Raw genomic sequence first — 26,218 nt, 5'->3', positions numbered from 1 at the left:
GTTTATTAAATGTGTGAGAGATCAGAAGAGAATACAGAGAGGAGCTGCTGGTAGCCTGGGCAAGGGGAGACTATCTCCATTAGCAAATAATTCTGTGCTTTCTTGTATCTGATAGGCAGCTCTTAAGCCCTTGTATGATATGCTCTTCTGAGCTTGTAGCATTCATGTCATTCATGTGAGCAAAGGATTGAAACAAATTCACCCAATTATGGAAAAAAAAATAAGTTTATTATCCATGACATAATGAAAACTGATCATTTATACATTTATTACATAAACAGTGCAAATGTTTTTGTACTTTCACTTCTGGTAGATGCTCACAAATAATGACTGATACAAATAAACATACAGTTATGGTGTGTCCTATTCTGTCTCCCCTAAGTAATTTAAGGGAGAGGTAGAATGCAATTTGTTCAGTACATTGTCAGATAAGGGCTGAGTATCTCACTGGTAGCCAACAGGTGATTTGAATCCTCCAAGTCAATCCTGTCAAGAAAGCAGAGGAATAAGTTAAAGAAAGAGATGTGGACAGGATTTCACACATGGAAATTGACTGATTTCTTTCTGTTCTAGGGCCAGTTCATCCCCAAAGTTTGGACTGACAGAAGAATCCCTAAGGAACTGCTGAAAGGTTCCCTGATCTGGCATCTGTGACAATATGAAGTGCATGCATCTGACTTGGAGGAAGGAGTGAAAAGCAGGTAAGGCAGAGCTGTGGTTTTCATGGGTTTTAAGTTATATATATAACTGGTTATATATATGCTGGTTATATATTCTGCCAGTGAAGTTAATTAACTGTGTTTTCAATAGGAGGATAAAAGTTATTCCAAGGCGCCCTTCCTTAAATGTTAATTAAATGAGCTGTTCTACATATTTACACGAGTTATAAACAAAACCCATGTGCCCATGATTTTCTCTTACCATAGTAAGCAGTTAGCATCCCAGTCCACTCATTGATCCAATTCTGTCCAACTTAACCCCAAAACAGCTCCTGGACAGACCCTTTTTGCTTCTGTTTTGGTATCTCTGAGGTAAGCCTAAGAGGTCACTGAGGAGCCTCTGGACAGCACTATCAGCAGTGGAAATGCTCGCAGGGTGATCTCTGGTGTTTCGGGTCCACTGGAACTCAGCATCATCCTGATCAAAGGCACCTACTGGGATTGAGCCATCTTGCTCACGATCCCTCTCTTCTGAGACCAGGGGATGCTCCAGCTCCTCATCCAACAGCATGGACAGACTCTGAGCAGGGGGGAGAAAATAGAAAAGGAAAGGTTGGAGGAGGAGAGGAGAAAAACAAAGGGTTTCTGGATACTTTTTTTCAGTTAATATAAAGGATTCTAGGCTCATTTACTCTGGAACTCAGGAGCAGGGACTTTATTACTGTACCACACAGAGGAGAAAATCCTCTTCACAGTTATGTAGGCACAACCTATTAATTCAGTTTTCAGCTTTAACTACAGGCTTGAGGGAGGACCATGCAGGTAACTGCTCTAAGCCTATAGAAAGGAGCCCTTCTAGGCAAATTCCTTCTTCTCCAGAAGTTTATTGCTTCACTCTATCATAGAATGACCCTAAATCTGATATCTCCAAAATGACCCCGTGGGAAAAACATTTCCATTTCAGTTTCCTCAACTGATCAGAAATTTAAATCCAGTAATTCAGTTCCCCTCCAGTTTCCCCTTCAGTTTCCCTCCATTTAATATCTCTGCCTGCCTAACTTCAAGATTTCTGCTGTCATGTTCTCTTTGAATGCCTCCTACTTCTATAGCTGGCAGTGGGAGAAGCATTGGTAATCTGAGGTGTCTAAATCCTTAAGAGCATCAATTTCTTTCCATTCTATTGAGCAGCACTTACCTGCAAGCTGGAAGTAGGTTTGGCCATTGCCTGCTTCTGGCTGACAATAAGCAGCAGGAAGAATCCAGGGCAAAAAAGAAGTTTCATCTTCGTGTTTTGATGTCTCTGATTCTTCCTCCCCTTGAGTCACTCCAGTTCAGTGCCGCTCTGTGTCTCCAACCACCAGCCTTTATATCTTCCTCCAACCCCTCCCAAGTCTACCTTTTGAGTTCCAGCCAGTGCAAGGATTGGTTTGAGGTTCTGATCTGTTTTCATTCTCCCAAGAGGAGGAGGGAAGAAATAGTTCTCCTTTCTGGCTGGGAATGAAAGGAGCATTTTACACTTAGGCAATGCAGCATCATTCTCTTGCTGTGAATGTGAAGGTCTCTGCAGCTTGTGATCTTGATGCCATTTATATATGTCAGCTTCCTTAGCTTAGTGTTTTTTAAGTTGATCACTGAACCTTTTCTTTGCCTCCGGAGAAAAATAATTGTGAAAGAAGTACTGAATGTAAGAGAAATATTTGTCTGCTCCTCATTCACCTGGCTCTGTGAAATACAAAATCAAAGGGGAGGGGGGAGGTGTCTCAAAATATGCTATTTGGGTACCAATATTATCACCTAATGAATTAATATGGCATTAATTAGGCATAAGAATATGATTTAAAGAGGTAAGTAAATCCAAGTCCTAAGAATATGACAAGTAAGCTGCATGAGAACGTAAATTCTGATGCTCAGAATCCTTTGCCGTAGCTTAAGTTGATGAAGAAAAGGTCATCTTCTCCCTTGGATCCAAATTAAAATTTCTCTTCTATGTGTTCTTCCTCTACATAATTGTTATTAAATCTGAAATTAGTCTGGCAGGAAGCACAGCCCCCGTATCTTTCTTACCACGTGTGCAGTTATAGGGACATTAGAGAGCTGCAGGATCCAAATGGGGTTGGTGTGTTATGTTTTCACTTATTCATTGAGTGAATTGAAGCACCAGGTTCAAGCAAAATGGATTCTGTGAGCAGGAGAAAGTAAATCAGTCCTAAACAAAGGCCTGTGGGTTAATTAAATCATTACTGTTGGCCAGGCTTCCCTCCTAGTGGACCTGGGGGGATGTGTGTGTCCCATGATGAAATTGTATGTGGATAATTGATCCCCCTCACTGCTCCTGATGAGCTTTGTACTGAATCCCTCATGAAGAAATAACCCTTTTTCAATGCTGGGGGCCGTGGGGGAAGATCAGCCATAAAATCAGTTGTGTGTTTTGCTGGGGCTTGGAATTTGGCCCCACTGATAAAATGGGGATGTTTCTGAGTATGCAGTAATACATCTTCATCTTTGGCTGCTTTTTCCCCATGTGCATGGTGCAGAAAGTTAAAGGCCATTTGTCTGGATCTGTAGGGAGGGAATGGAAATGAAGGCCCATTTGGCACCTTTCATCGTATCTTTGAGGTTAAGATTCTTCTTGGTACTGAAAGCCTGGAAAAGGCCAAAGGTTGAATGTTTTCAGCCTTTTCTTCATCTACAGGTCAGTTTAAGACATAATAGTTACATGGAAAGAGATTCTTTAAGGAAGCAGCTTATAAAGATCCCCCTGTCACAGAAAAGGAGTCCTGATGCAATGACGTCGTTGGGATTTTTCTGTTGTTGATTAAAACCATATTTGAGTCAAATCTTATTAGAGAATGAAATCATAGAACAACTTCATCAGCTACACATGAGCGTTCCACCTTCTGAAGAAAGTAAAAAAGCACTTTTCAGAGGATGGAGGTGTATGCTTTGCAGTGTACCAAGACGGCAAGAGAAGGTCAGGGGAGAAGCATAAGGTTGAGTTATTCATTTGAGATGGTGTTACCAGTTTGTATGAATCCTAGAATCATAAATGGCCTGGGTTGAAAAGGACCGCAATGCTCATCCAGTTCCAACCCCTTCTATGTGCACTTGCCAGCCCTACTAACACCGTATAAACCATTACTGTGATGGGAAAAATCATAGAATTATTAAGGTTGGAAAGGACTTCCAGAGGTCTTCTGTCCAACCTTGTATAAAAGCAGAGCCAAGTAGGATCATCTTGCTCAGTGCCTTGTTGGCTCTGAACATCTTAGAGGTTCTCCAACCTCTCTGGGCTGTTTCAGAGTTTGACTGTGTGATAAAATGATTCCCAAATTCCTAGTTAGAACTGGCTGTAACTCATGTCATTGGCTTTCATCCTAATGCTGCTCCATGAACAGAACCTGAGGATGTTTCACCTCTCAAAACGATGGCACTTGAGGTGACTGCATGAAGCTGGAGAGGTTAGGACAGATTTGTTCCATGTAGGCTGTAGCTGCATTCAAATCCCATTTATTGCAGTGGACAGGGATGGCTATAAGCAGAGAGCCATCTCTTCAAGGCTCTGGTTAGCATCAGAAGTCAGTGCCTGAATGTTTACAGCAATTACAGTCAGGATGGTGCAATTAAAAACAAACCTTGAACAGTCAAATCCAGTCTTTAAGAAGGGAGGAACTTCTGAGAGCAGCAGAAAGTATTTGGGGGCCAGGAAATGGCTTTATAGCCAATTTTGAAGTGATTGAGTGTTCATCTGTATGGTAAAACCTCCGGGTAGGATAGAATGAAGTAAGCAGGTTGATGTGTGTTTCTCATCTCCAACAGGATCTTTTTTCCCAGTCTACTGAGATATTTCCCCTGTACCAGCAATTTCTTATTAAAAGAAAAGGGTTAGGGCATATTGTTCTTCTGGGAATGTTTCTGCTCCGTCTCTGCAGGGTATTCTGAGAAATGCACGCTGTAAAGTTGACAGCATGCGGCATGCTTAGATAGGTACCATTAGATCACTGCCACTGTAACTCATTATCCTCCTCTTTCCTAACCCAGGGACCCCTTTCAGCCTCCCCCCTCCTTCCCAGTTCCTCAGGCCAGCATTTCCTGGCTCACTGCAGCTGGCTGAAAGGGCAGAGATGTGTTTGTAGTGCTTTCGTCAAAGTGGGATCGCCAAATTCTTGATGGAAGCTGGCACCAGGGCTCCTCATTACGGGACATTAACATTTCACTGTGCTATCGGAGCATTTGCCTGGCTGTCTCCCTCCCTTGCCCTCTTCTGATTCATCTAGTGGCTGAGCTGCAGCAGGGTTCAGCACACAGCAGTAGCAGCAACCTGGTTGCTGGTTATTACCCAGCCGCAGGTGCTCTGCTTGCTCATCTGGCACTTTATTGCCTTCACCTTAGGGTATGTGTTGACAGCAAGGCTCTATTGTGGGAGGGGGTGCAGGTGGATATGCATCATCAGTTCCCTACAGAAAAGGGAATGGGCACAGAACTTAACTGAGCTCACTTACCTGGTGTATCTATGAATGGAAAGACCTGATAACTGCCTTCCAATGCTTACAGGGAGCTTATAAACAGGAAGGAAATCAACTTTTTATGTGGCCTGATAGTAATAGGACAAGAGGGAATAGTTTTAAACTAAAAGAGGGGAGATTTAGATTAGGGTTCAGGGGGAGTTTTGTTATTGAGAGAGTGGTGAGGCCCTGGCACTGCTGCCCAGGGAAGTTGTGAATGCCCTGTTCCTGGGTATGCCCAAGGCCAGGTTGGATGGGTCCTGTACAGCCTGAACTGGTGCTTGATTTGGTGGTTGGCAACCTTGTTTGCAGCAGGGGGTTGGAACTGGATGATCTTTGAAGACTCTTCCACTCCAAGCCACTCTATGATTCTATCCATAGGATGTGCATTAGCATAGTCCAGAGTAGAATTTGTTCCCCTTTACCCACAAGGATGGCTGTGGGGAACAAAACAAACCTCACCTGTGGGTGTCTCAGAAAGAGCTTTGTGTGGTCAGGTATTCGTACAGTGACTTACTGCATACGTGGGGCATCTTTGGTGAAGTCTGGGTTAGTTGGACTTTGGGCTCAGCCCTTCCTACCCACTCCTATTACTTCATTTTGCCCATCTCTTGTGCTGATCCAGTCAATGCTGATATCACAGCCTTGATAGCTCTCCTCAGGAATACTCGTTAATGCTCACTGATGGATCAGTAATGGAACAGAGAGGGGGTGTTTTCCTCTGCAAGGTGTTAAGAAGGGGTCTGGGTCACTGGAGGATAAGGAGGGCAGCAGGCTGACATTCAGTAGCAGGTCTTTGGTGGTTTGGGGTGTTGGACTCTGACAGCAAATTGTTAGTATTTGGTTTGTCAGACACATTTATCACTCCCTGGTGACGCTAATGGAGCCTACCATGGAAACAGCAGGGAGGGAGGGGGTGAAATAGCTGATGGTGGTACTCAGTGCTAGTCAAATTGCTGTGTGCTCTGCCTCTCTGCTGCTTACTGTGAGAGGAGATGGGGCCAATTCCCATCTCTGCTGCAGAAGGTCTGCGCTTGGAAACAAAGAAGCCGCAAGGGACTTCTGTATCTGGCCTGTTGCTGCCAAGATCAGAGCCTGATTTCTCTCATTATCTGCCAGTATTGGCACTTGGATAACATTAGACAGAGAGATGCAACATGTAGTTATTCACCGCTGGGTGTTCCTGGCCCCTTTTCAGTGATTCATCTCTCCAAGGGGTTGTGTGAGGATGTTCATAACTTCAGTGCTCACGCTGTTGTGGTGTGATGATAAAACCTCCTGAAACTCAATTTTTCTCTAAGCTTCATTTCCTGGAAGATGAACAGCATCTCAGTGCAGAAAGATAGGGATGTCTACACAGGCCAGTTGTGAAGCTTACCCAGCAACTGGAGGCATGGATTAGCTGTGCATATCTGTGTTTCAAATCACTCTTCCTAGCCCTGTGGGAGGCAGTTTTGCTCCTTGCTGACCTTTAAGATGGTCCCTGGAAGATTGTAGAATGGTTTTGCACTGAAGTGATCAGAATCAGAGTGATTTCCTCCTCTTTCTTATGCTACACACCTCTGGTACTTAAACTGAGTTCTAATTGGTGGACATGTTAGTGCATTACTATGGAAAGATAATACTTTCTTTGGGAACTAAATCAGATCTCTGTTGGTGAAGTTCTGTATGGTGAAATATACAGCTAAATAGCAGCTGGAAGGAGAAAGGGAACTGCTTTAATCCGCAGCTCATTAATGAGGTGTTTGGTGACCTCTTCTGGTGAATGGAAAATATACCTCAAAGTCCAGGAACGCATTCAGGTATAAAAACAAACAAAAGCCAATAAAAAAGATCAGATATTGTGGGAGGTTTTGATAAAATTACAACACTGATCTTATTTGTGATCATAGTACAGGCAGTACCAGGAGTGGCTTTAGGCCATAGAATCCAAGCGGGAGTTGTGTGCGTGGTGATGTCTTGGGTGTGTGATGTATGAATGGCTGCCCATGGTGTACATGGGACCTCAGGTCTTGTGGTTGGTGGTGAGCTTTAGACCCCTCATAAGATGTGTTGATCTGGATTCATAACGAACTTTGCAGAATGTAAGTTTCTGTAAGAAGAGATAGGCTTGGGAAGGACATTTCCGAAGCGTTTTGGCTGGCTCTTTGCCTTAAGGCATATGCCAGATCTTTCCTTGCAACACAGTGCATCCTGGATTATCTCTGAGCACTGTCAGCAGCGCTCATTGATCTGGAAGGTTTGCGAGCCAAGAAGCCAAATCAAGGGGCAAGAGTTCACACTATCCCATTGTGCTATTTATTGCTGCGTGCCATTTGTCAGCATTGAGCTACAGCAGAAGCAGCCATTTCTAGAAATGAAATGATAACCATTCTAATAATTACTGTGGTTGTTTACTTCCCTTCTCCCTCCCCTTAATGACTGGTGATGAACCCAAGAATAACTTGACTAATTAAAACGGAGCTGTTGCGTTAAGCTGGTCCTCTACTGCAGGTTTTGTTCTGCCTGTGAGAGAATGGCACAGGGCACCATCTCAATTTGCATCATAGAATGGCTTGAGTTGGAAAGGATGTCAAGGATCATGAAGCTCCCACCTTCCCCTATAGGCAGGGCTAACAACCTCCCCATTTAATACCAGCCCAGGCTGCCCAGGGCCCCATCCAACCTGGCCTTGAACACCTCCAGGAATGGATGGGGCATCTACAGCCTCTCTGGGCAGCTGTTCCAGCACCTCACCACTCTCATAGTAAAGAACTTCCCCTTGACATCCAACCTCAGTCTTCTCTCCTTAGTTTTGCATCCCCAGAGCAGGATCCCAGATGCCCATTAGTTCTGATGCATCTTAGACCTCTGGACTTCCCTTGGCTTCCCTACAGGGGAAGAGCTTGGTAGATGTGTTCTTAAAAGGCAAAGAGAGTTATGTAGAAAAACTGCCCAGATTAATGTGAATTCATATGTGTACTATTCTTTCTTCTTCTTACATTTACGGTCCTCTATACTGATGTTTCTCATCAGGTCAGGCACAACCAGGTACGTGCAAGTGCCGATGCTTGCTCACTAGCATTAGAAAGCAAGAGCTTCGTGTCACAGCGTGGCAGCAGTTAGTTGAGCCAGGAGGACCAACCTAGAGGTCTGCAATGGATGTAAATTGGAGTACTTGTAAGCAGGAAGAGAGCTCTGTGCTGCCTTGGGTGGCTGAGCCTTGGCATGGGGAACACAGCATCATCCAGCTCTTAGCTCAGCTACTCTTTATTAGTAACTCACTGTAGCTATGGTGATTCTTATCACCCACTGTTCTTGATTTGACAACCCTTCTTTGTTTTCCCAGAAAATACTCAGCGTTCGCCAAGCTTCTGGAAATAGCTCCGTCCTTGTGTGGTGGAGGGGCAGGATATTTTAGCCATCACTTGTCAGCACGGCGAGATGGGCGAGTACCATTTCAAACACTAACACTTCTAAAGCTGTGATAAGGTGCTCAGGCTACAGGGCTGGAGCCTGTGTTCGTGCTTGAGATAAGCTCCACTGTTGGCGCCGCGTTCACACCTCCCTTGTCACATTAGGCACCCATGGCCCTTTGTTTCCCACCAGGCACTTGTTACAAAGCCTCAGCACAAGGGTGTCAGGCCCTGTGACTTCATCCACAGAGTCCCCAGGGGCTGCATTGCTCCCTGTGTCTTTGTGGTGACATTGAGGTGGCTGGAGGGGGTGACGTGTTGGAATAGAGTTGTTACCTCCTCACCTTTCGTCTTCTCCCTTGAACTCACATTGCACCCATCTCCGTTCCTTTGGGATGCACTACCTAGACATCACTGTCTTGACAAAAGTAAAAGGGATGTGTGGACTGGTTATATGCCAGAAGCTGCTGCAGTGTGATCTGGGGATACACAAAAGCAGGGCTGCTTCCTCGTGTGCATGGAAGCACTGAGTGTGCTGTCTGAAATCACAGGGGGGAGGCAGCGACGTGTTTAATCTCAATGTTCAGTCTGTCTGTGGGTAACAAGGGTGGGAATGATCTCACCCCAAGTTATTTACAGTCCCTCTCTCCCTGTAAAAGTTTATTTTGAGTCAAGTGTTTGGTGGCCGTGGGTCAGACAGAATTACTCTGGAATTAAGGCTTTCATGTAATTAATTCACAGGGACAAATGGCTCTTGTGTAATGCAGCTGAATGCTGATAGAAAGCTCAGAACTCTTGGGGCTGCGCCAGTGAGTAGAAGAATCATTCCTCTAACCAGAATAGTTTAATGACTGCAAATACAGCTTAAACCTTGTTTCAGGACAATGGGGGGTTTGAGGGTTTCCTCCTATGTGTGTGGAGTCAGCTTGAGCTCACATAAGAGTGCTGCTTGCAGTGGAACACCCCACACTTCTTAGGGTCTCATAAGGAAATTGATGGGATTTTACTGGATCTCAGGCCCTCTGTTCACTATGTGGTTGGAGAATTCAGGTTACTGTATAACTGTTAACCAGACTGAGAAATCATTAGGCTGGTATATGTTAATACATACAACATATATGTTTAATTACATCCATATCACGGGGACTTGTGAAGAGGTATCTATGCTACAAACCCTCAATTGTGTCTAATTAAAACCAGCGTACTGTTATGGCTCCTCTTTGCACGGTGATAAAATGCAGAGGCAAAGAATGCTTTGAGCTTCCTATGCCCACTGGGGATTCTTCACATAACCTCTGCTTTGTTGACCAAGAGGGTTTGTTTCACCGTGTCACCTCCCTGAGGATAACAGCACATTTTCTGCCTAGTGTTGACGTGTGAAGATCATTGTAAGCAATGACATCATATCTCTGCACAGAGCAGATCAGGAAATGACCAAGAAGGCCTGAAATTTTGGCCACGAGAAGAATGAATGGAGGAGAGAAGGGGTATGATACAACCACATACTTTAGCCTAGATAGGTCAGATGCTCCTGACAAGTGTAATGGGACCAGGAGTTCTTTGACACTTTAGCACATGATATTTTAGTGCAGGGAGATGCTTGTGAGAGTTAGAGGTGAACTAGGGTGCAAATTTAAAACTGACATGCTAATAAGTCATTTCTGCCCTTAGTCGATAAGGACTAAAAGGGATATGGACCTGAACAGCTAAATAGCTCCAGAATGTCTCCTAGAAAAGGAGGCTTAAAATGAGTTCTGAGTCCTAATCTCCCAATATTCCCATAATTAAAACAATATTTCCCTCCAGACACATGCAATGCATCAGTGAGAATACATACATGTAATATGGGGTATGGCTGTTTTGGGAGCTGAGGGGGAAGGAAGAGCATGTTTCTGAGTTGTTCTTTCTCCTTGTTTCTTGATATCAGGACAGTTTGATCCCCCAGGACCTGATTTATTCTGTAATTATTCAGAAGAAAAGATGCCAGGGGAGCTTCAGGTTGGATATTGAGAAAAATCCCTTCTCAGAAGGGAGTGCTGAAGTATTGCAACAGGCTGCCCAGCCAGGTGGTGGGGTCACCATCCCTGGGAGTTTGCAACAGTAAGAGTGTTGTCACACTGTGTGATGTGGTTTAGTGCTACGGTGCTGATGGGTTGATGGTTGAATTAGTTGATCTTAGTGGTCTTTCCAACCTTCATGTTTCTATGATGCTATTATATGAAGTTCTGCTTTGAGAGCTGGAAATGTTCATCACTTCCATGATCTTGTCTGTAACCCAAGCAACCCTTTTTCCCCTGCATTGCCCCTTGTGTGATGTGTATGATGTTCCCCTGCCTTACAAGGGTGTTTTGAAACTGGGTCTGTGCAGCTTTGTATGATGTTCCCCCGCCTTACATGGGTGTTTTGAAACTGGGTCTGTGCAACCACGGAGCCAAGAGTTGATGAGAGATTTTTGCATACTCACTAATTGTTGATACCCAGAAAGCTTCTGCTGGAGGAGAGAGGCTGCATTTAAAACTCCTGTACCTCCAAACTGTAACACCACATGGCTTTCCAGAGCTAATTTTTGCATGTCTCTAATCATTGTAGTACTGTACTTTAAAGCTCAGAACAGATCCCTACTAGTACAGGTCTGAGAGCTGCCCCTTAGCTTAGCTTCAGAGCAAGTACCTTCATTGAGACAACAAAACGTCCTGTCCTCCATTGTTCCCAATGGCCCTGCCAGCTCGAGTGTTGGCAAGCCATGTGTGGAGGCAGCAAGCTCAGAAACAGGAATTCCTGGAGCAGCCAGAGGTGGGGGCATGACAGGAAGAAAGAAAGGACCGATATTTCGCTGAAGGGCCCATCAGGAATAGTGTGAGAATACCAGTTCTGTCACAGCCATAGATTCCCTTATCGGGGAGTGGGAAGCAGTGGAGCCTGTCGACACTTCTGCCCCACACTCAGCCCCCTGTAGATACAGAGTGGCTTGAACAAGTTCCAGTGCTCTCCATCGGAGCTTCCCGAGCCTCCTCGGTGCAGCACCAGAGGGTGACATCACTGCCAACAGCCATGTAGGCACTTCCTATGTCACATTCCCGACTGAAGAGCCTCTTGCCAAATCCTTGTCATTCTGCACGGTCTTTTTAGGAACAGATGGTCTAATTTTAGCCCTGATGGCCACAGACACCTTCCTGAAATAGACTTTGCCTCTCTCCTGTCTTGTGCGTGTTCTTCAGGGTTTAAAAACAAAGTCCCCAGTCTTTGGTCTGGCATCAGTCAGCCTAAATTTGGGCAGTAAGAATCACTGAGCAGGGTGATGGAGGTGCTGCTCTCACCATCAGCCCTGTACTGAGCTGGAGGATAGGAGGCAGGAGCTCAGGAGATGGTGTATCACAAGGTTAAATGGATCTGATCCAATATGAACGAGTTGAATTTCAGAACTTGTTTTCTTGGCTAGCTGCAGCTAGATAAGACATTTAGAGCTTCTCCTCTCTCTTCTGCCTTGGATAATTGCTCTGAACACCATTCTTTCTTTTTGGGGCTCAACCACATAAACACAGACCTGGGAGCCCACACAGCTGGTTCTGACCTTATAGCGGTGTCAGTCCATATCTGTGCTGAATGATGTATGTAGCACCGAGCTGCTCTAAGAACAGCAAACAAAAGGCACTTAGGGGAGAGGCAGAGCATGAACTCCACTAAATCACTGCAGTTTTATGCTCCCACCTTTTGCTGTTCCCATGAGCTTAATAGCAAACTCTTGTGTTTAAGGCTCAATGAAGCCTGAACTGCTCTTTTTAATTAGTGGTGTAAAAAGCCATGTCTCTAAAGAGCTCTCTAAATAGGAAAGGGGAAGAAAAAACGTTTTCAAGCAGCTGTTGCCTTTACGTCACTGTGTTTGGACTGAACTCCCACCCCTTATTTTCCTTTAGACCTGCTAATTAAGCAGCTGCTTGTATCTGCAGGTCAGCCAGTCAGCTAATGGACTCCCCACAGCCTCCAGTGTACGGTTTCCTGGAGGGTAAATAGGAAAAGTCCCTTGGAGATCCAGCTGGATCCTGGGCTGACTTGCCCATGGGGCCCTTTCTGAGCAGTATTGAAAGCAGGGACATGAGACAGAAAGGACAGTAGCCCCGGAGGTTGTTACATGGTGTTTGCTGTGGTCCCTGGGTATATGGCATGTTATGAGGCTATTAGACAGCGGAGCTTCCTAACTTGCAGTCATTCAGTTGAGACCTAAAAACATAAATAGCTCATATAAGGTACGTGCAAAGTGGCCGGAGCTACTGAGTGCTCCACGCTGTAGCACCTGGCTGCTGCTGGGCATTAATGGATGAGAACAAAGCTGACTATAGGACTCCATCATGCTGAGCATCATAAACACCATCCTGAGTGTTCTGGAAGTGATGAAGGTAGGGAACAGTCACTGTCAGAGTGGGTTTGGGAGCAAGGGCATTCTGCTTTGCTAGAAGCTGACAAATACTCCAGGATATGTGGGTTTTCTTCTATTCCATTGTATTCATTTGCCCCCTTTTAACCTGCTCTCCAGTTTCAAGTGGATGTTCCCTTTTAATGCTTTGTCTTTAAGGCCTGTTCTGCCCTTCTAACTTCTCTGACCTTTTCCATCTCAAGCGGAAAATGCTGTGGCAAGTCAATGGGCATTCACTTCTTTCAGTGCTTTCAGCAACTTCCTTTGTGACTAAGCCCGTGGGAGCTGCCATGTCTGCCCTCCTGATATCCCCAAAGGATGCTTTAAGGGCATTGAATGCATCCCACGTCAGGCAGGCCTGCAATGACACCTGGCGTTCAGTGCAGGAAAATGCCAATTCTTATCTCTCCCCTGCTCAGCTGTTATGAGGATTCAGCTGAGAACAGGCTGGCTGAGGGCTGAAAGCAGTTTATTGTTTCTAGATTTGCTGGAGAGCTTTATATCCAGAGCATCCCCTGCAATCCAGCAGTACTGATGGTGCAGGTTGACTGATTCATCTGTTCTTTGTGGAAACTAAGTGTAACCTTTGAAAGATAGTGGTGAGAAGTTACAGCTTCATAGGTCAGACAGGAAAACGGCACTTGTTTTCATCCCTACAGAGTCTGCCCAGTACATCTGTGTGTCCTTAAACAGTTTGAAACCCATTGCCCCTTCATACAAGAAACCAGAGATCTTGTGTGAGCTATATCCAGACCCAGGCTTTCCAGTCGATAAATATCCAGCTTACCAAAAGGAAATATCAAAGATAGTCCAGCCAACCGGGTAAAGCCTCAACCTAAATCCATTCCAAGCCTTGTTGTGTGTCAGGCACGGGCAACCCCGAAGTCTTTGGAAACCAACGTGCCATATCAAAGCATCAACAAGATGCGTGTGAAGTAGCTCATCATTCCCCACTTCATCTCTGGAGAGGGATTGTTCAGGGTTGGACCAAAGCATGTTTTGTTAATAGCACTAATTGCTGTCTATCATCAAGAACATAGGGTCATTTACTGCTATTTTCTAAATTAAAAATCCAAGCAGAAGCTTCTGATGAGCTGAAGATCAGAACAGGCTCAATTTTCCATGCAAATCATTTGCTTCTGATCTTGACCCAGGATTTTCATAACAATTGGAGCCAGCGTGGGGCTCCCCTGGCTCTGAGCTGCCCTGCAGTACCCAGCTGTCCCTCCTCTGCTCTCCTTGTGGGGTTTCTTTCATGCCTGCTTGTGAGGCCGTATGTGCACCTGAGGCATTTTCCCTCACTGACTTGAAAGCTGAGGCTCTTCAACATTTAGCTCTGTCCCTACTTTCCTGTTTTGATCCCGCTTGCTGAGTGCTGATAGGAACCAGATGAAAGGATGTCACTCTTTTCCATACTGGCCATCAACCTAGATGTGTTTTTTTCAGTCTTTATTTAAAGAGACGTGCAGACCAGCTTCCTCTGAAGCCCATAAAACTACTTTTATTTTAAGAAAAGCAAAATCCAATTACAGCTTTCCATGCTTGACTTCCTTCTAAGCATATGCCTTTATTCTTGTTGCCTTTTGTGACCATTAAGCCCTGCCTTGCCTACCCCCAAAATACACTTAAATCTGCCAATATATTTCTCATACATAGTCAGATACAAACCTAATCTAACGGAAGAGGAGGCAGGCCAAGCTCTCTCCCTCACATTTTTCCTTCAGAATAATTCCCTTGCTCTGGAATTGCTCCAAGCAGGTGAATTACAGGATAAGAGTTAATGAAAACAAGTGGGTTACCCACTAAGAAATGAATTGAGCTCTGTGTGGAGTTTAGCAATGGTCGCCATCAGGAAGCAATTCAATTTGCTTACATCTTTCTTAGTTGTACACAGAGACATTTACAATTTTGCACTGCTTGTCATTGCAGAGGAATCTTTTCCTGCAGCAATCAAAGGAAAGCAGGCTATAATTTGATGGGAGAAATAGCTTTTCCTTCTAATGTCTTCTAGAGACATCTTTCTATATTTCTACTGGTTTCTTAAGTTCTCAAGTAAACAGAATGCTTTAACGTGAATTATGGCTAAGAGGAAAAAGAGAAAGTGATGTAAAACCAATGTATGTGCTTGAGGCAGTACAGCTCTCCAGCAGAAGTGATTTCTTATCCTGTCACATCTCATCTACAGCACCTGGGAGAAGTTCTTTTTGTCCTATTACTTTCATACCATGGTCTCCAAGCTGTGCCCTGCATTCTACATCAGCAACCACAGCAGGAGAAGCAAGATCCCTTTGTATGTCCTGGCTGGAACTTTGATAACAGCCATTCTTCTTCTTCTGGCTTGTTCCATGGATGGCACCCACAGGGGTCCAGGCAGGTCTAGAACTCCCTTGAGCGTGACTGTCAGGGTTCAGCTCATCCCAGGGTGTTACAGGGCTCTGCTCAGCCAGTACTGCTCCCACAGTGTCTGCATTAAGCTATTAACAGAGAGGAACACACATTAGAGCTTCTATCTGTATGCAGTAGAGCCCTTTACTTACAGGACAAAGACACAGGTTCAACATCTCATCACCTCCTTACTTGTTGGACAGATCCATGACTACTTCCCATCTTCCTTTTCTTGGAGACAGCTGGGTTCCAGTGACACACCAGGCTGTCATTTTGGACACTGTAGTTCTTGTTACCGAGAAGCCAGTAGGTTTTCATTTTCCCTTTCCCCTGGGACAGGAATAAGGAGAGAGCAAAGAATGGCTGTTTTCATGGGAAGAGCTGAGAATCACTATGGCTAGGGCTAGTACTTGTGCTGCATCGTGCTACTTATCTCAGCTGTGGATATAAGAAAGGTTGCTACCTGGGAAAAGGGTTGTAATTTGTATGCTCGTGTTCTCCCAGTGCAGAAAAAGGCTGCTCACTAACAGTACTTCTGAGGGTTTAAAATCAGTCTTATATCTGTGAGTTTTTGTGACTGAATACTAAGGCTTTCACCCGTATTCATGTCGTTCCATGCAATGCAGGCACAACAGTTGTATTTCAAAGCACGCAGTAGTGCTTTTATTTTGATGAGGAGTCATGTATAGCCACTTCCAACTGAATTAGCAAGAGAACTTTGGGGCTACGGGGTTTGTAATATGCATAAAAGCAATGGCCAAATCCACCCTAACTCATTAAACTCCATTACTGTAGCAAAGTTACAGAAAGCAGGTTACCTTGACTTCAATTTCTCCTCTCAGTTCAATTTCATAGGCATCATCTGCAAGAAGGGCATTGTAGGTAGCAGAGCTGATGTGGATCTTCTGTGCTAGGATTCAGAACAGACTGTTAGAAAAGAATGACTGCTCCGTTCCTGGAGACCTGTGCTGCTGTCTGGTTGAAGGAATGTGCCACAGATTCCACCTCACTTTGAGTACTGGGTGCAGTTCTGGGCACCACAGTATAGAAAGGACAGCTTACAGTTTCATGGCATCCTACAGCTCCTTCATGGCATCCTACAGCTCCCTCATGGCATCCTATAGCTCCTCACTGTGGTCTGCATGTCCCTCCCCTTGTGCTGGAGCCACTTACGCAAGCTGGTAGACTCCATGCGTGACGCTGTGTTCACTGTATCCCCAAACAGGCAGTAACGAGGCATTTTGTAGCCCACAACTCCAGCTACGCAGGGTCCTGTGTGTATCCCAGCCCTCAGCTGCAGCCTGTCTGCTGGCATGTGTGGGATCACGACCTGACGAACAGCTGCCACCAAATCCAGAGCCATTTTGGCAATCTCATCCGCATGTTTCATGCCGTTCCTCTCTGGAAGGCCGCTCACCACCATGTAGGCATCGCCAATGGTTTCCACCTGATGGAAAGGGATTCCTGTCACTGTGTTTTCTTTCAATAGGGAATTGGAGCTTACGAGCAGGAGGAGGTTTTTACATGGTCTCTCCTTGCCTGCGGGTTTGTCCTCACCTTGTAAACATCGTAAGACTCAATCCTGCTGTCAAAGCAGATGTAGAGATTGTTGAGCATCTCGACAACCTGCAGGGGGGTACAGGAGGCAGCAATGCTTGTGAAGCCCACGATGTCCGAGAAAAAGATGGTCACCTGTCACAGGGAGAAGGCAGGTGTGAAGCTGAGCCCTGCAGGCAGCAGCAGCTGCGACTCCGTCTCTGAAATGTTCTCTATTTTGCTGCTGTGAGGCAGAGCTTCAAACATGGATGCTTGGCCAAACTCTGCCCTTGTTTTTTAGGCCTGCTTGAGGCTGTGACATTGTTGGTCCTTCTCATCCCTCTCTAAATCCCATCCTGTCCTTCCAGTTGTGCCTATGGAGCCATACTGACATGTACAGGTGGGATTTGCCCTGTGTTGCTTTCTGCTGGCTGTGATTGGGGTTCCTTTTGTGATTCTCCTCGTTTTACAAGGAGGAAACTCAGTTGTTCCTCCTTCATATACTTGTGATCGAATGATGTGGGCAGACTCTCAGCAATAGGCTCTTAAACCCAAGTAAGATAACAGCTTGCCTTTGATATCTTTACCATCTAAAGCTACAGCTCTTCTTCCAGCCCCATCAACCTGAGTGCTTCATGGGACATCACTACACAGCTTTTTCCAAAGCCCATAATGAATATTAGGACTTATATTCCCGCTCAACTAGGAGTGCTAAGATAGATTCCTCAAAGCAGAGGAAGGTTGCTCTATTTCTGAATGCTTTCCCACCCTTGGTGTCAGTATCTTTTCCATTTGCTAGCACAGACACTCGAGATTTACCTGATCATAGTTTTCTGCCTCGACTCTTTGGCATTTCCTTAGCTGCTTGGCCACAGATTTTGGCAGCATCTGGTGCAGGAGGTCCTCAGCCAGCTGCCTCTCCCGCTTCAAGTCCTGTGTCTTTTCCTTGAGGCTCCTGGCATAGTTGTGAATCCAATCTGTCAATTGCTTGAAGAATATCAGGGTTATGGGGTAAATGAGGCAGGCTATTACTAGCAGGCCGACCTTCAGGCTCGTTGTGAACAGGATTTCTTTAGATTTCTTGATGAGCTCTTCCTGTCCCCTCTGCAGGAGGCAGCTCTGCACACTAAGAAGTCCCTTTAACAAGGCTTCAATGGAGGCAAATTCACCAGAGCCCAGGAATGGAGTGAAAAAATAGATCATTTCAGAGGAGGTGAAATGAAGCGACTGGTTGATGTTATCCCTCCAGCACTTCTGAAAGTTCTCTGATGAGAAGATAGCATAGTTGAGAATGGCTGCAAGCTGATGCAGTGTTGTTTGAAGGCTGATGGGTACTGGCATTAACTGAGCTTCCAGCACAGCTTCTCCTATCAGAAGGATGAGTTTAAAAGCCACTACGTCTGCCCAGTCAGGATTGCGTCGCATAGCTTTGAGGTCTTCATGGGGACTACTAAAAAGCCCCAGCAGCTCAGAAATCACTCCAGATAGCATCTTACTGGCCTCACTATCCCCTGTGCTATTCATTCTCTGTCTCATGTCAATGATGTAAAGCCTACAGGTAGAGATTTTCTCCTTCTTGCATCGACAATCCTCACAAGGCTGTTCTGCTTTGCTTGCCTTACAGAGGGAGTTGAGATTCTCTAATAGCTGAGCATGAAATGATGTATTCCTCTTGTCTGCTGCTGGGAACAGCCAGCTGTGCTTTTCTTCCTGCAGCACAGAGATGAGGCGAATGGCCCAAAGGGTTTCACAGGAGGCAAGTTCCTGAAGGGCCTTCCTTGTGCTCCTCCATGCTTCCAAGCTGCTGCTCAGATCAAAGGAAACAGCTCCAAGGAGGCTGCAGAGGGAGAGCACACATGCCAGCAGGATCCTTTGAGCTGTTTTTCTACCACCGGCATTGGAGAAGGAAGAATTTCTATAAGAAAGAAATGAAAGAAAGAAGGTAAAGAGGGGTGGGAAGCGGCAGGGGAGCCTGATCATGGTGGTGCTTCTTAGAGCTCCCGAAAATACGGCTGGAGCTAACAGTGATACGTTCTGAAACAAAGAGAAGGGATCATGCATTAACTGTATATTATTGAAAGAAGCATTTGATCGTATGGTTTTTCCCCTCCTGATGCTTTGCTTTAAAAGAAAACGATGGAAAAGAGGCAGTTCTTGTGATGCTGGGATGGAATCGTACCGTTCTCCTGTGAGTATGAAGAGTGATACGATCATTTGTGGTGGGTTTTATTCCCTGTGGAGCTTCTATCGAAACCTCAGAGCAGCCCATGGAAAAATGGCTCTGTGGGTTCAGTGGTTGTGAACAGCAGTTGTTAAAATCTTTGATCAAAGGGGAGACCAAAGCTTTTGGGATTTGTTCTTAATGGGGAATTTCCAAGAAGTGGATGATTTGTGTTGATACATTTAAATACGCTTAAATATTCCCACTTTGGTGTCCAAGTATTTCAAAAGGGAAATGATCCAGATTTCAGCTCTGTTTCAGTTATTTACAGAAGTTCACATCTCCACTTGTTGCTGTCTGAGCCTCAAGGTTACCTCTTCTCTTTTGTGACGCTCCTAATTGATACCCACCCTCTATACAGCCAAATAACCTCTTAAGAATTTTGGTTTTCAGAGCAATTAATCGTTTACAGCCCTGCTTTAATGATACACAAACAACTCAGGATGTTACGATGAAGAAACCCTGCAACCTTCCTTTCTACTGCTAAAGCACCAACAACGACCCAGGCTGCTGATCAGAAGGTGAGAGGTTTGCAGCGATGCTGCCAGCACCATTCCTGCTGCTAAACCCCAACACCCTGGGGTGTCACGGGGTGTAAAAGCACTTTGCAGTGCTGCCCACACTCACCTGTGCTGACCTGCTGGCATCCGTGCTGCCTTCCCACCGGGCATCTCCGCTGCTGGTCCCAGTGCATCCCACTCAGATCCCATCTGCTGCCTGCCCGCCTCCTGCTATATCAGCTCTTTGCTTCCTCACCTCCTCTTCCCTCAGAGTTGTTCCCATGGCTCACCACTCTCCTGATCCTCACATCCCCCAGATGAATATCCAGCTCCAGCCCAAGGTAGGGGAAAGGCTTTAAAATGTGCTCAGCATCATCACAAAACACTTGCTCCGCTCTTGACAGTGCACAAGAAGAAATGACAGACACGTGTTTTTTTCTTTTATGTTGCAAAAGAACAGTGTTTATTGCATTTAAAAGCATAATTTCCCAGCTATTAGTGATCAAAGGTGGCATGATTATGACTTTATTCAAACTGTTGTTCTTGGCACTGTTCTCATCTGTCACACAGGTCTCTCTGGGTTAGTTGCTTGCCATAACCTGTGGAAACATAAAACAAGGGACAAATCAGACCATAAGAGCCAGCTATTCGTGGGCAGCGTGTGTTGCATTTGGGATGTGGGATTTACAACAGTGGAACAAGGTTTTTGCTCCTCGGCCACTCTTGAATTTAAGGTTTCTATTAGAAAACAATTGATGCTCCAGACTTTAGTGGCATCCGTTGCCTACTAGGATGTGACTGTACCAGTCGGTGTTATTGATAAGGTACTGACCACTTAATAAGTCCATCTCTAGACTGAAAGAAAAATGCATTCCTAAACATCAAGACTTAAGTAAAAGTGAAATTAGTTTGAATAACTAATCGCAAAGAAAATGCTTTATTTTTGCTTTGGGGATGGTTTAAGGGGGATGCCTACAGAGATAGCTGCTTGTGTGTGACCTCCCATTTGATAACAGATAACTGGTCAGGTATTTTCCTTGAGAACACACAGCTTTAAGATATATTTTTTTCTCTTCCTGGTCCTCTAATAATGACCTTAGAAATTGCTAAGTGTCATTATTCTCTAGTTGCAAGGCCTAGAGCTTTACCTGCTTGATCCAGCTGTCGTAAGCAGAGACCCGGGTGAAGACAGAAGGCTTCCGATAATAGTTGCAGCCAAGAGAAGAGCCAAAGCTGACAACGCCATGCACTTCCCATCTGCCATTTGCACTCTGACAATTCAATGGGCCACCAGAGTCCCCCTGAGAAGAAGGGGAAATGCAGTTAATGGCAACCATAGCTTGAGTAGTTTAAAGCTTTCCTTCCCATCAGGTCTGGTTGTGTCAAACCAAGCCCTGAGAGTGGTGTTCTCTGGACTCACATTACAGCTGGAGGTGATTCCATCTCCGCCAGCGCACACCATGCTGGTTTTCACTGTGCTTCCCCACCAGCTGGGCTGAGAACAAGTTGCATAACCTACCACCAGCAACAGGCCTTGCTGCAGGTCATCTGGGAGAGCTCCATTTGCTGGGAAGTAACAGAAACAAAAGAGTCATGATAGCAGCTGGCAGCAAAGGAAGAACAGAAGTGCACTGCTAAGTTTCTCCCAGGGTCTGTATATTATTCCTCCAGGTAAGAAACTTCATCTGGGCTGCATAATTTGTTCTTTAGCTGCATTCCTTCAGCAAAAAAAAAGGCCGTAATTTACCAATAATTTGTGTTTCACTTAAAAATGTCCCTTTGTTATAGAAACAAAGGGCTCTTCTCTGGTCAGAATTTGCTTACTGCTCTGGGAACTGCTGCTTGAGCTGACACTTCTGCTGAAGCCTCTGGGATTTTTCTTTACATCTATTCCCTTTTGTGTCTTTCCAGTTACTCAGCAGCGTGTATCAGGATTAGAAAATTCTCCTGTATGCTGTTAATATTTGTGTTATAACAGCTGCTGAAAACCCAGTAAAGGGCCCTCTAGTGCATTACAAGACCCATTACAAGCAAAATAAGCTTGAAAGGCAGAGAAAATTCATATTGTGAGTGAAGCAGGCCCTGGTAAACATGGGGTTGAGGGGATCTTGATCATCACCAACAACCTTTCTCCAGTCAACCCCTAGGAAGATGGCAGTGCTGAAGGCCTTTGTTTTGCAGTTTTGACCATCTCCCACTACTCACTCTGCAGTCTTCCCCATCCTGTCACATAGCAGGCGGTGTTGGATGACAGGATGCTTTGTGCAGCAGGGAGGCAGGCCAGCTGGATTTTGTCGCTCAGTGTAACGTGTTGGGTGAGTTTGATCAAAGCAATGTCATACCTGTGGGTCATATGCATGCGTATGAGAGGGGCGAGGGGATGAAGAGCGTTGCAAATAGTTAAGACACAGCAGAATGACAAAGAGAAATGGTTAAAAAACAATAGAGATGCAAGGGAGCAAAGAGGCCACTGCATGAGCAGTAGATTCCTCCACCCTTAAAGCAGTGGGGAAATCCATGCACTGGAAGACTGTTGCCTACAGAACCACCCACTTTCCTACTGGCAGCACTCTGGAATGTTTCTCTTATAGGTTCTCTTCACCAAAAACAGATGAATATGTGAGGACCAGCTACAGGCACCTGGAAAGTGAGATGGTTTCTTTGCTAAAGCGCTCAGCCCACCAGCATGCACAGAGTCCTTCAAAGTCCCTACAAAGGTACTAATTTATCAGTCATGCTCCATGTTCATGCCATTCATTCAAGATGTTCAAAGTGCTGGTTAAATTGTTTGGTCAGTTCATTCCCTTCTGTTTTATGGAGGAAATTATTGCATAGAAAAGCAGTTTCTCACCAAAACATGAGCATACAGAATGGCGGCCAAAAATGCAATTAGTCAATGAGCAATTAATATGGGGAGCTCTTTATCTTCTCTTGAGGAGGAAAGGTTACAGACTGGAGCAAACATTTGTTAGTTCCCGAAGTTTTGCTTTGCTTTTGAATAAATACTTTCCACCAACTTACCCATTTGCAACGTTGTATGGATTCCATCTCTGGTGCACAATGATTTTTTCTGGGGAGGCTGTGACGGATCCTTGCTCCTCAGCTGCCAGGTTGTATTTCCCAAGGAGCAATCGATATTTCGTGTTAGAACTGGACATGAGAAGAATTAACATTCAGCTGTGCCAGGTATCAAATTGTCGATAATAACATGCAGCCAGTCCTTCCTGTTCCATGCAATGATCTCCTCTACCACCTAGTGATGCCATAACCAATGTGTAGTGCATGAACATATGCAAGAACATATAACAAAGCACTGTGGGGTTGTCTCCATGGAAGCAATTTTGATGATGCAGATCATATTTGTACCTGATCTTTTCTTTTTTATACTTTGCTGTAGTATAAAGAGTGGACGAAGCATCGAGTTCTTAACTGGGAAGGAGAGAACTGGCATTAATGTGGTTTTTCTTCTTCATCTATCTCTAGTTGTGCACTGCTTTATGAGCAAAGACTTAAACTCAGTAGTTTACCTGATGCAGTGTGCAGCTGTCAACACCCAGTTGGTTGCAATGAGGGTTCCTCCACAGCTGTGATGCCATTGACCACTTGATTGATATTGAAGAGAGACCTAGGATCAACACACATCAAGCAAGGCTCAGAGTTTTGCTCACTGATTTTTCCAGTGTTGCATTTTCTTCCAGCATACATATCACAGCTTCCCACTTGAAGGTAAAGGGAGGATTTTAAGCTAGAAGAGGGTCTCATGCAGGGTATCATGGCTCTGATCATTTCAGGGAAGCATTGAAGGACTCACCTGCCAGGGCCAGCTGAATGGCCTTGCATTTTCCCCTCCAACAACTCGAGACACAGCAGGTGGGTAGAAAGGAACCCCACAGCCAAAGGCTGGAAAACATACAAAGATATGTTTTAAAAGTAGAAACTGGAAAAGAATTCTGTAAGAGAGGGTTGGGTTTGTTGGCTGGTTGTTCTTTTGGTTTGTTTGTTGGTTTAATATAGACTGTGTAGAACGTTGAAAGGCAGAGATACAGCCCACAATTGGATGTGATATGGGTGAAGATACAGCCATCAGTTAAGGCTGAGCGATGTTATATAAAGCCTATTTGGTTTTTGGCAGGTAATCAAACCACATAGGCTCAACCAAATTCTCGTGAGTCAACTGAGATGCAGCTCATAGCAAATGCAGAACAATTTGCCATGGATTGGCTGTGTAAAATAAGGTTTTGCTACAGGCTGAGAGCAGTGATGCTGCTTGAACCTCTGTGATATGAACATAGTAACGTAGCACCTCACTGCCATTCTGAGAGAACCTTTTAATTAACAAAAGCAATTAATTAATTGTGTCATTCTGCTTTTTCAAAAAGAAAAATAAAGGAAAGTTGTTATTAGATTTTAAGTCATGTTTCCTTTAGAAATGGTGTTGAAATTGAGCACATACCTGCAGCTGCCAGACTCAGCACAGCAAAGAGGATTCCAAGCATGATGCCAGGTAACTGTGTGCTGTGGGCTCTGCTTCACAGCTTGTTTTATATCTCACCCCTGGGAAATGTGACTGTTCTGATACCAATGGAAAACTGTGGGAAATTTTTTTATATGCACAAATGCTGAAGGAAAAAGATAAACAACCATACAGATGGACCTTGAATCTGGGCTAAATACACAACTTCAACTAAAAGCGATTTCAATTGAGTCACATGCAATCTATAGCAGTTGTTTGTTTTCCCATTGCCTTGAGAGATCATCAGGAAGGTATTTCCTGAATGAAAACATTAATTTTCCTGAATGAAAGCATTAATGAGTTAGTCAAACACTTGATAGTATGTGAGCAGTTATGTTATCTGATATGTCTGGACAGTGATAGATTTGAACACATCAGAGGGATTGGAATCATTTCCAGCCACCTCCTCTGGCTTTAGTTGTTGTGTGATTATACGATTACATGAAATCTTGTTTTACTCTGCTTTATTTTTTGACTGAATGGCTATTATTTCTTTGTGCTGACTGAAAAACTGTATCTTCTTTCCTAGAGCAAGTTGTGTTGTGCTTCAGCATGCCATCCTTCCTCAATAAAACCAGCTGTGATTGCTTTGGAGCAGATGCTATAAGGAGCACAGAGAAGAAGCTGTCGGTGATGATGGAGGAATGCTGGTGCAGAACGGTGAGCCAGGCTTTCTTTCTTTTCTATTCCCCTTCAGTTCTTAGATCAGTAGTACCTCCCTGGAAGAAAATGGGGTTTCTGTACTACACCAAATGAGCATTTTCATGGCCTAAATCAGCATGCTGGCCTGCTGTGCAATGTGGTGTCAACTTGTTAGTAAACCACTTCAAGCATATAGACCACAGCAAAAGAGCTGCCACAAAAGAACTCCTTAGTGTGGTAATTAATTACTGGACACTGGAGATCAATGACTCGATATCAACACTTCTCCTTGTGTCTCTTTCTTCCTCCTTTCCTTCCACCACAGGAATTCCCCATCACCCCTTGCTTGAGCAAGTTGTATTCTGAACTTCAAACTCAATCGACCAAGCTCTGTTCTAGTATTTTGTATTTATTATGTGGCAAAAGTCTGGATCGATCAACCATAGAACTGAGCTATAAAAACAACCTGAAAAATCAGGACTTAGTTGGCTCTCTTCACAACATCTGAATTTATACATGTGGAAAATGAACCCTGCTTTCAGTTCCATGCAGCTTTCTTGTATTGTTTTGCCACTCCCTCCTTGTTAAATAACAATGAAAATTAAGTATAAATTCTGGATGTTCAGCTACTATTTCAGTTTTCAATATGGGGTTGTTTGGGTTTTTCTCAAGCATTTTTACAGTCATTTTGTAAGCAACCTTCTGCTACATTGGGGGAAACCCTTTTCTCTCTGATTTTTCCCTTTCCTCTTTGTAAAGGAATCCTATTAGCTATTTCATTGCCTGGGGAGGAGTCTAATAAGAACCATGTTTTTAATGGAGAACCCCCTCAAAGCTTTTTTGCTGTTGCTCCATTTCTGCTTTATGTAACAATTGATTATCCATCTTTTTCAGCTCTGGTCTGAATAGGCTGAAGTATCTTGGGCTCAACAGACGTCGTATGTTGGCAGCTCTGTGTGTCAAAAACCTCATCCCAATTCCAAGATGGCTTGGAAACAGCTCCTATCTTCGTGCTGGATGCTTCCCAGAATCTGAGCAGCTCACAGGGCTTCAGTAAGAAAATATACAGGTAAATCCAGTGTGTTGTTAAAGCATATAGCTAATAACTCTGTCCATGTACTTAATGTGCTATTTATTAGGTATCCCATTGGATGGATTCATGATTTATCTATGTGTGTTCCTCAAACTTAAGCTTGGTCTGCATGCCTCCAGATAGAACGATGTTACCTAGAGCCAGGGAGTGAAGATTAGCACCATCCTGTGTTTCTGTTATTGTGCTTTCCAGCTTCTGCCTTTAAAATTGCTTGTTTCCTGTTAGGACACGTTTATATTCTGTTTTCTACACAGTATTGCCTTTAAACCCAAGCACTTGTGTTGTTGTTGCAATGTAAGGCTTGGATGTAATATAAAGCTTGGATGTAATATATAAGTAAGGGAAAAAGAGAACAGAGCCC

The 26,218-nt window shown here is 44.5% G+C and overlaps 2 protein-coding genes and 1 long non-coding RNA gene across 4 annotated transcripts; all 3 read right to left on the bottom strand.

Moving 5' to 3' along the window:
* Positions 1-206: 206 nt before the first annotated feature.
* Positions 207-2,099, bottom strand: LOC107323381. The gene is made up of 3 exons (XR_001559232.2): positions 1,855-2,099; positions 922-1,239; positions 207-486 (listed from the first exon to the last, which is right to left on the bottom strand). It is a non-coding gene; the product is annotated as an uncharacterized LOC107323381 (long non-coding RNA).
* A 14,753-nt stretch (positions 2,100-16,852) lies between these two features.
* On the bottom strand, positions 16,853-18,832 carry LOC116654325 (soluble guanylate cyclase gcy-36-like). The gene is made up of 2 exons (XM_032448832.1): positions 17,708-18,832; positions 16,853-17,044 (listed from the first exon to the last, which is right to left on the bottom strand). Exons 1-2 carry the CDS (start codon positions 18,422-18,424, stop codon positions 16,853-16,855), a joined length of 909 nt encoding a protein of 302 aa, XP_032304723.1. The 5' UTR covers positions 18,425-18,832.
* Positions 18,833-19,672: 840 nt separating this feature from the next.
* On the bottom strand, positions 19,673-26,138 carry LOC107323376 (chymotrypsin-like elastase family member 2A). Of its 2 annotated transcripts, XM_015882368.2 has the most exons (8): positions 24,063-26,138; positions 23,421-23,509; positions 23,137-23,234; positions 22,631-22,759; positions 21,815-21,951; positions 21,030-21,175; positions 20,758-20,910; positions 19,673-20,208 (listed from the first exon to the last, which is right to left on the bottom strand). In XM_015882368.2, the coding sequence occupies exons 1-8, from the start codon at positions 24,103-24,105 to the stop codon at positions 20,191-20,193; spliced, it is 813 nt and encodes a 270-aa protein (XP_015737854.1). In that variant the 5' UTR covers positions 24,106-26,138; the 3' UTR covers positions 19,673-20,190. The 2 variants fall into 2 exon arrangements, with proteins under 2 accessions (XP_015737854.1, XP_032304713.1); XM_032448822.1 differs by having other exon boundaries at positions 23,421-26,138.
* Positions 26,139-26,218: the final 80 nt, after the last annotated feature.

Source organism: Coturnix japonica, chromosome 21, assembly GCF_001577835.2.
Source record: "Coturnix japonica isolate 7356 chromosome 21, Coturnix japonica 2.1, whole genome shotgun sequence".
In the NCBI taxonomy this organism is placed as follows: domain Eukaryota; kingdom Metazoa; phylum Chordata; class Aves; order Galliformes; family Phasianidae; genus Coturnix; species Coturnix japonica.
The sequence above is the reverse complement of the archived record's forward strand: the minus strand, read 5'-3'. Positions and strand labels throughout refer to the sequence as shown.

What these genes read in the sequence shown, in the direction of transcription:
- LOC116654325 (XM_032448832.1), bottom strand. Translation starts at nt 18,424, where the DNA reads ATGAGACAGAGAATGAATAGCACAGGGGATAGTGAGGCCAGTAAGATG. An exon ending in AGGCAGAAAACTATGATCAG is followed by an intron (nt 17,045 to 17,707) that starts GTAAATCTCGAG and finishes TCCCTGTGACAG; the next exon opens with GTGACCATCTTTTTCTCGGA.
- LOC107323376 (XM_032448822.1), bottom strand. Translation starts at nt 23,693, where the DNA reads ATGGCTGTATCTTCACCCATATCACATCCAATTGTGGGCTGTATCTCT. An exon ending in CCATACAACGTTGCAAATGG is followed by an intron (nt 21,952 to 22,630) that starts GTAAGTTGGTGG and finishes TATGACCCACAG; the next exon opens with GTATGACATTGCTTTGATCA. An exon ending in AGGATGGGGAAGACTGCAGA is followed by an intron (nt 21,176 to 21,814) that starts GTGAGTAGTGGG and finishes GTTACTTCCCAG; the next exon opens with CAAATGGAGCTCTCCCAGAT.